General features: G+C 36.8%; 1 protein-coding gene across 1 annotated transcript; it reads left to right on the top strand.

Moving 5' to 3' along the window:
- Nucleotides 1-1567: 1567 nt before the first annotated feature.
- Nucleotides 1568-9171, top strand: Hnrnpa3 (heterogeneous nuclear ribonucleoprotein A3; the record flags this gene model as incomplete). The annotated part of the gene is given in 10 exon segments (XM_013512733.1): nucleotides 1568-1690; nucleotides 1777-1923; nucleotides 2002-2212; nucleotides 2484-2573; nucleotides 2660-2755; nucleotides 2852-2932; nucleotides 3728-3871; nucleotides 4652-4774; nucleotides 4862-4931; nucleotides 5024-9171. Coding segments are annotated over 9 exon segments (1068 nt in total), but the record flags the coding sequence as incomplete, so codon positions are not given.
- Between the last annotated feature and the right edge of the window lie 367 nt (nucleotides 9172-9538).

Genomic DNA, 9538 nt, shown 5'->3' with positions numbered 1-9538 from the left:
TTGGAGAGGCGGTGGGGGAGGGGAGGGGACGAGCGGGCACATCCGGGCGAGCGAGCAGGCGGGCGGCGGCCCCATTGACATTGATCGGCTGCCGCGTTACGAAATGGCGCATTGGCTCGCAATGGCCGCCGCCTGGCTGCGCCGCTGGGGAAGAGCGCGGGATTGGAGGGAACAGGCCGGAGGCGCCCGGCAGAAATAAACGCTGCAAATGGCCTAAGAGCTCGGCGTAGCGCGCTCGCTGAAATGGTGCCGGCGCATTTTTAGACTTTTACCGATAAGCCTCCTGGAGACGAGAATTTATTAATTCTCGGGCCTGTTTTTTCCTCCACCCAGCTGGAAATACGAGATTTCTGAGAAGTTTGGTGCTTTAAAATACTTAGCAATCTGCTATTCTTGCTCGAGTATTTTTACCAACGTAGGTTGATATTACCAAAATTACCATGTAGCTGAGATAATTTTTACTGTAGAACTTGGAAAAATACTTTTTAAAATGTATTTTCGCATTACATGGATAGACTAGTATTTTTTGTGTTTGGGAGAATTTTATGTGAATTTTAAGTATTTTTGTATTGTCAAGTGAATTTATCCAAGGCCTGAAAAAAATGAGACTAAATGAATTCATGACTTTAGGCACTCAATTACCTTTTTTGAAAGCTTTTATTCGCATTAAATTCCTTCACATCTACTTAGGAGGTAGGAAGATGTGAACCCCTTTAAGGACTTTAGATGATCAAAATTTTAATGCATGAATTAAATGGCATTTATACAATCACATAGTTTATATATATTTAATAGTTTATATAATTTCAAGTAATAATAAAACGTTTCCAAGCTGCAACTTTCATTTTTTCCAAAAACTAAATTTGTGCTTGTGCTCTGTTCTGTGCAGGCAGTATATATTGGCCCTAACTTAAATTCATCGTGACAAAAGTTCTTTTTTTTTGTCTTTTTTATACAGTGTCTTGCTGTGCAGTTCAGGCTGGCCTGGAGCTCACTTTGTAGCCCAGGTTGGTCTCGAACTGGCAACGATCCTCCTGCCTCAGCCTCCCGAGTGCTGGGATTACAGGCGTGTGCCACCATGCCTGGCTACACAAAAGTTTTTAGATGGGCGTTTTGCCTTGAGTTTAGGGGGAGACATACCAGTTTAGCCTAGGAATGTCCATTTGTTTACTTAAAACTTTAAATACCGCGCAGTTAGGTGGTTTTAAAAGCTTGTTGGAGTGTAGATAGTACTTAAAATGGAATGGGTGGAACACTTTTTTCTAAAACTTCGGTTTCCTAAAATGATTTATCATTATCAATTTCCAAAATAACCTGCCCCCAGGTACCTTTAGTTGTGGCTTGAAAAATTAAAAGTTACTTTTGATTCTGAAATTCTCTTGGACTTCAGTTTGGATGTAATGTTGGCAGTTGCTAGGCTGGTGATAGGTTTTCTTGGCACCACATTAGATTTTTAGCAGGGTGAAATGTTTGTTACATGTATTTGATATTTCTACTTAAATGTTAAGGATTGTTGACAAATTTCATCTACTACAAGAAGTAATTAAAGTGTGTTTTTTTCCCTCAGGGCCATGATCCAAAGGAACCAGAGCAGTTGAGGAAGCTGTTTATTGGTGGTCTGAGCTTTGAAACAACGGATGACAGTTTAAGAGAACATTTTGAGAAATGGGGCACACTCACAGATTGTGTGGTAAGTTATTACGGGAGTGAAATGGCTCTTACGAAAGGATGGTCTGTGCAGGTATACTTTAAAGCTTTAAACGTTTTATATTGCAGGTAATGAGAGATCCCCAAACAAAACGCTCCAGAGGCTTTGGTTTTGTGACTTACTCTTGTGTTGAAGAGGTGGATGCAGCAATGTGTGCTCGACCACACAAAGTTGATGGGCGTGTAGTGGAACCAAAGAGAGCTGTTTCTAGAGAGGTAGTTTATTAGTATGTTGTATAATATGTGAAATTGTGAATGTCTGTTATTTTTGACTTAACATTATTTTATCTGTAGGATTCAGTAAAGCCTGGTGCCCATCTAACAGTGAAGAAAATTTTTGTTGGCGGTATTAAAGAAGATACAGAAGAATATAATTTGAGAGACTACTTTGAAAAATATGGCAAGATTGAAACCATAGAAGTTATGGAAGACAGGCAGAGTGGGAAAAAGAGAGGATTTGCTTTTGTAACTTTCGATGATCACGATACAGTTGATAAAATTGTTGGTAAGTAACAATTCCTAGGAACTTGAGTGCGGAAACAAATGGCTTTTGTTATGTTTGATACCCTGTACTTTGTAGTTCTCTTTTCAAAGCATCTACACTTGTTTCTATACCAGCATCTGCATCAAGAAATAAACACTCCCTTACTCCCATTTAGCTTCAGCTACCTTCCTGACAGTGTTTTAATAAGTTATGTAGTGACAGGATTTCATTTCTGTGTGCTTTTCCAAACATATAATAACTTTTTTTGTTTGTTTGATTAATAAAAATGTAGTTCAGAAATACCACACTATTAATGGGCATAATTGTGAAGTGAAAAAGGCCCTTTCTAAGCAAGAGATGCAGTCTGCTGGATCACAAAGAGGTGAGTAGGCTTGTATACACATACACAGTAGATTGGAGTGGTGTTGTTGGTAAGGTTCTTAAAAATCTTCTTGCCTGTATTTAAAGGTCGTGGAGGTGGATCTGGCAACTTTATGGGTCGTGGAGGAAACTTTGGAGGTGGTGGAGGGAATTTTGGGCGTGGTGGAAACTTTGGTGGAAGAGGTAAGATGTACTTACTAATTCTTTAAGTACATGTGTATTTGTTGTGTAATGGAAAGCCGAATATATAATTCTACCTCATACTTTGGGTTTCCTCAGGAGGTTATGGTGGTGGAGGAGGTGGCAGCAGAGGCAGTTATGGAGGAGGTGATGGTGGATATAATGGATTTGGAGGTGATGGTAAGTTTTCTCATTAAGTGATGTTTGGTACTTTGACTGTTTCTATACCTTACTGAAAACTGTATTACATTTTCCAACTTCGGTCAGGAAAGTTTACTGTCAACACTTAAATGTGTTGACAGTAAAAGTATACTAAAGCTAGTACCATAAAAGAACGAGTTACCTTTGGAGATTGGACATAACTAGTTCTTTTTGCCAGTAAGATTTGATGTACTGAAAGTTAAGCTAGAAGTGTTCTAATTTTCCTTTGTGATATTTTTGAAAATGAAGACAATGAATTTTGCTTTCAATTTCAAGAAATAGTCATCTTAATTCTTGTAGACCTTCTGGGCGAGGTGTTGTACTCCTGTGATCTCAGCACTCGTTGAGGCAGGGGGAGTCTCTGCTGAGTTTGAGGCCAGCCTGGGATACATAGTGAGTTCAGTCCCAGCCTGAGTTAGAGCAAGACCCTGTCTCAAGACAAGAAAAGATTTCTTACTGGCCCAATTTCTTTGCTCTATTAATGACAAATCATCAGGTTTTAGTGTTAAATCCTTTCATTGGTTTGCTTGACAGTGCTTTAAATATAACAAAATCAGAACTCAATATCTTGATCTTCTATACTTCCGTTTTTTGAGACAGGGTCTCACTATGCATTTTAAGCTGGCCTTAAGCTCACGTTATATAGTCCAGCCTGGTCTCAACCTCGAAATGATCCTCGTGCCTCAGCCTCCCAAGTGCAGGGATTACAGGCATGGGCCACCACGCCTGGCTCACATTTCCTATTTTTTATTTGATCCTACTTTATATTTTTAGGTGGAAACTATGGTGGTGGCCCTGGTTACAGTAGTAGAGGAGGGTATGGTGGTGGTGGACCAGGATATGGAAACCAAGGTGGTGGATACGGTGGTGGTGGAGGAGGATATGATGGTTACAACGAAGGAGGAAATTTTGGTGGTGGTAAGTTACAGTGTGTTTAAAAAGTAATGAATTACCATTTGTTTTTTTTGTAGTATTACAAAACATTCAGATGAGATAAACTCAGTTTTCTTTGCTTGCTGTTTACTAAATTGATAAAATGCACTAAATTTTTTCTGGGGGGTTAGTAAAATGGGGTATTTACATGTTTAAAAATTGTGTTTATTGGCAAAATTTTGCTTAAAGGTTAGGCAACTTTTAAGCTACACAAACAGGATTTGCAGATTGTTCTAATACTTGAATATGGTGCCATCTGGGGTCCAGATTAACAATCTGTTGCTTTGCAGACTATAAATGTGACTTTACTGTGGGTATTAATGGAATCAGTGAATTGAATACTTAACAATTTTGATAGTGTTAGAGGAATGAGAATATATGTGTAGCGTATAGCTTCAAATAAATGGGTGTTTTTCTAATATGCTAATGTCTTAACTTTTTAAAACATTACTTTGGTACTGAGAATCAAACTCAGAGCCTTGCATTCATCAGGCAGGTCCTGTGCTGATGAGCTACATCCTTAGCCCCCTAACAGTTATCTAGAAAATACTTTTGGCAATCTTCCACTTTTGTTTCCTCTTGTACTCATGTCTTAGGGCAATTAGGCCTCTGTTCACTAGAGGGAGTTTGGTGTCTCTGAGATCTCTCTTCCAAGTCACGTGGAAGTATTATAAAATGTGCTACGAGTATCAACAGATTAGTAATTGCACAAATGAAAAACAAGTAATTAACTGCAAGTAAACCACAAAATCTTTGTGATTTCAGGTAACTATGGTGGTGGTGGGAACTATAATGATTTTGGAAATTATAGTGGACAACAGCAGTCAAATTATGGACCCATGAAGGGGGGCAGTTTTGGTGGAAGAAGCTCTGGCAGTCCCTATGGTGGTAAGTAATTTCTTGAAGAAAAATTTTTATAGCCATTTCAATTTAAAATTCTATATATATTTGAAAATTCTGCATGTATATTTCCAGGTGGTTATGGATCTGGTGGTGGAAGTGGTGGATATGGTAGCAGAAGGTTTTAAAAAAACAACAGAAAAGGGTAGGTATCTTTAAATTTTTATCATTATGATAAAGAATATGTGGAACTGTTCACTGAGTGTAATAATTTTTTTATCCTGTATTATTCAACAGGCTACAGTTCTTAGCAGGAGAGAGAGCGAGGAGTTGTCAGGAAAGCTGCAGGTTACTTTGAGACAGTCGTCCCAAATGCATTAGAGGAACTGTAAAAATCTGCCACAGAAGGAACGATGATCCATAGTCAGAAAAGTTACTGCAGCTTAAACAGGAAACCCTTCTGGTTCAGGACTGTCATAGCCACAGTTTGCAAAAAGTGCAGCTATTGATTAATGCAATGTAGTGTCAATTAGATGTACATTCCTGAGGTCTTTTATCTGTTGTAGCTTTGTCTTTTTCTTTCTTTTCATTACATCAGGTATATTGCCCTGTAAATTGTGGTAGTGGTACCAGGAATAAAAAATTAAGGAATTTTTAACTTTTCAATATTTGTGTAGTTCAGTTTTTCTACACTTTAGTACAGAAACTTTAACAAAATGCAGTTTTGAAGGTGTTTCCTTGTGAGTTAACAAGTAAAGAAGATCATTGTTAATTACTATTTTGTATGAATTTTGCTAAAGTTAACTGTAAAGAAACACCTACTGACTTGCAGATTAAGGGGAATAAATCTATTCTCCCCATTTCAAACCATGGTATAAATGGGCACTGACATGTGGAGAGAATAGATATTTGTATGTTTGCAATGTGTGTTTTAGATAAAATAGGATTGGGTATTTAAATTAGCATATTTGTGAATTTAATAGCATTAAGATTACTTTCAAATGAAAAATCTCAAAATTCTTATGGTTTTTGTGCATTTTCTTTCAAAATGTAATCATGATTTTTAGTGTGTTAGATTTGCTGAGTCCTAGCTGTGTTTAAAACATCTCCATTCTGCACTTACCTTGGTCACATTTAAACTGCTGCCATAGTTTCTGGGTGTAAAGAAATGTCTGCTGCCCTTTATTAAATTCTGGAAAAGGGTAGTGGGTGTTTTTCCTCTCCCACATTAAAAACCTTTATTTTGAGATACAGAACCACTAAGCCTGCTGTGTCTGAGCAAATTAGTGGATATTTGGTTTCGTTTTTTCTTTTTAAAGCACACAAGAGGCCCAGTTTTTAAATCTTGAGTTACTTTTGGATTTTTCCCCTTCCCCCCAATACAAGCTTTCAGAGCAAGAGAATAAAAATCATGTATTATTAAACCCCTAACTAGCTGGCATGCTTTTTCCTGTTTTTACCTTACATGTTTTGCTGAATGAAACCAAGGATAGTTTAGGTGTAATTGTTCAAAACCATTTAATGCAGCAGAAATGTAGCACAGTTGTTCAGTACAAAGCATCACACTCCCCAAAGACCTGGATTCAAATTTGGATAATATTCACATTCTTAAATTCCCAGAGAACACATTGTGTTATTCCTTGTGTATATTTTAACTTAAATCATGTTGGTGTGAGTTGTCAATTTGTTTGGAAGACCCTGGTTGAGAAGAGTTTTAGATTTCAAGGTCATATATATATATATATATAAAACAATTGTCTACTGTTTCGCGCCAGCTAGTGCTTACAGTTTCTTTCATTCAAGCCCTAAGTATGTGCCCTGCTGTTCCTTTTCTTTGGCAGTTGAACATTGAATTCAAGGTTTTTATTTGGTTTTAAAAGTACTAAGCAAAACAAGCAATAAAGGGGAATGGGGCGTGCTAGTGTTTGAATATGCTCTCTTGTTGCTCTAATTCTGTGCCTCTGTGCATTAATAATACTTGGATGCATGCAATGCCAGCATGGAAATCGGTCTTCACAGATACTGCAGTTTTCCAGAAAACACTCACAAAACAATAAATGTAACAGACAACATTCCATTTGTTAATGGGCATATGTGAATAAGCAGTGTAGAAAATAGGCTAATATTAGAAAATGGTTAAGTCCTTTATAACTAAAAGTGTGGTTATATAAATGGACACTGTCAATGTTCATAATTTAAACCTTGGATACCTGGTCAAAATACTGCTTGGGGAACACTTTATTAAAATTGAGCTAAATTGTCTCAAGTTCTTTTATTCATACAATAAAGGTTGAAGGAATGGGGGAGATTAACATTTTCTGTTTTTGTTTGTGAAATTGTCTGACACAACCTTGACAGTATCCTTTAATGGCATATGAGGTTAATTGTACTGTTATAACCAACTTTCTGTGTTCTGGAACTAGTTCAGTAGTGAAAATATTTCCAGTTAAGTTGATGTTTGCAACCTATAAGCAGGTGAAATCTGTGTATGTGACCTGTTTATAAGTTGTATTAGTTTAGCTTGTGTGAACAGTGCGGAAAAGTAAGCCATGAGGAGAGCGATTTAACCAGCTTTAAAGGACCTAAGATGTGCTTTTTAAAGCACAGTGTGGATCAAAGGAAACTCCCTAAGACAGGACTTCAGCAGCCTTTTGAGTATGGACAAGTCAGCATAAATAAAGGAATGACAAGGCAGCAGCAAGAGCTTCAACTACAGAGAAGTGAAGGCATAAGATACTATGATGATAGTGAGCAACTTTTCAAAAGCTAGTTAAAATCTGCTTATTACAACTGAAATATCGAAGAAAGTAGCAGGAAGGAGCTCTTCGCCTTTTGGAACATCAATGAGAGATAGTTGCCACAGTTGCTAGGTCTAGCCTTTAGACCTGCAAGGAAGGGCAATAAGCATTAGGTAAGGCTTGAATTTGAATTTTTTCACTAATTAAAGAGTAATTTTTTGTAAAGCAAGGTAAGAGTAATCTTTTTGATTTGCAGGTTGAATGAGAACCCTTCTTGCCTAAATGAGGAATGTCTTTCCTACCATCTTAAATACGAAGGTTTCTGGCTGGGTAAGGTTTGTAGCTCACAGTAAAACTTAACACCATTTATTTCCATATAAACCTACATTACATACTTTAAAACACACAAATCCCTCAGGTAGATACATTGGCAAAATTACCAAACTGAAAACTGCAGTGGTACCACGTTTGACAATTTAAACGTAAGGCAATTTTTAAAAATTCCCCAGGAATGGCCATCTCAGTGTTCATCTTGAGTCACATGTAACCCGTTTTTCTTCATGTATGGAATTCACAGTATCTTTAGGGTAGAGTCAGTTTTTGGTAAGAATAAGTAACCTCAACTTTCATGAGAATAGGTTCTATCATAAGCATGACTTAAGAACATTGCGCTGCCAGTTGTATTAGGAAAAACATCTTCAAATGAACTTACCCAATTACAGATACAAAAATTATCTGCAAGTGGCTTCATAAGCTCTCACAAATTCAGGGAATTTGGACTGATGGGGTAAATTTTGGTTTTATTTTGGTATCTTCACTAGAAGCAGGCAGTAAGGAACTTGATTTACACTCATGGTCCTTTATGTATAAAAAGGTGTCTTTCTCAAAGAATTGGTTATTACTTGTGTTAGTTGCTGATTATTCATAAGGGCTATTTTTGCTGCCCCAAAAGGGCATATTAAACATTGAGGTTTAATTCACTTTTTTAATAAAGTAACACAAAGGGGACACTAAAAATTAATAGTTTCTGTAAAATAATAAAAGGTCAACTGTTTAAATCACTACTGAATTTCTACACATTGAACTAAGTGCTAGTAAGGTCAGAGCCTAAAAAGATAAGGTTTTAGTGAATGAAATTTCCTAAGATGAAACATTTCTTTTAAGGGCGTTCTTTCTGTTCCATTTCACTTGTAAAATAAAATTATTTTATTTGAATGTAGTTCTGTTGTCATTTCTCAACAATGTGTTCTCTTAGGTGGTAGCACCAATAAGGAAGGTTGGAAATGCTCGAGGCAAATTTGAGCTGATTCTGTTGCATTTGTAGGTCACTACTTCTGATAATTTCCTTAAAAGCTGAGTTTACACTTGTAAAAAGAGACTATTTGAGGTATAATAAACAATTTGTCGGGACTAAGTAGAAATAGGCTTGGTTTTTAAGAGCTCTGTAAGTCAAAATTCAAATATTTCTAATGGTTGGTATCTCTTGGGAGTTTAATGTCACAAAGTAGTGAATAAAGCATGCTAATGTGCAGGGGTAATGTAAGGATTGTTAGCCTGTCTGAATACTGAGTTACTTTGAAGCTTCAATGTTTTCTGATTTTTAAAGACTTCAGAGGTGGTCTGTAATGGATTCAAATGTTTCATTTGTGGTATAATGAAATGTTTACGGAAAGATGACTTTTTCATTAAAATATTTTTAGAAATGTGTGTGTTTTGTCAATGTTCATGTGACTTCAGTCATATAGTTGAATGTTACAACTTTAGAAATAAAGGAAATTTGGAGTGAGCATTTATATAATTAAAAGATGTAGGTAGAGTATTAAATGGAAAACAAAAGTGGGAAATCTGTATAAGAAAAGAGGTTTTCAAAGATAAAAATTACAGCTACTTAATAGTTGCTTAAAAGAATGCGTCCTGAGGACAAAAATACCAGGTAGCTTGGTGGTACATGTGAGGAATCTGAGCTGTTGTCTGGGGGGAAAAGGGTAAAAACAGTTGGAGAGAGGGTGTGTGTGTGTGCAGCAGCCTCCAGAACTATAAGAAGTGTGGTTTCTTGAGGCATTATGAAGTTAGT

Source organism: Chinchilla lanigera, unplaced genomic scaffold (assembly GCF_000276665.1).
Source record: "Chinchilla lanigera isolate Chin_1 unplaced genomic scaffold, ChiLan1.0 scaffold00002, whole genome shotgun sequence".
Classification (NCBI taxonomy): domain Eukaryota; kingdom Metazoa; phylum Chordata; class Mammalia; order Rodentia; family Chinchillidae; genus Chinchilla; species Chinchilla lanigera.
This window is presented reverse-complemented; position numbering and strand designations above follow the sequence as displayed.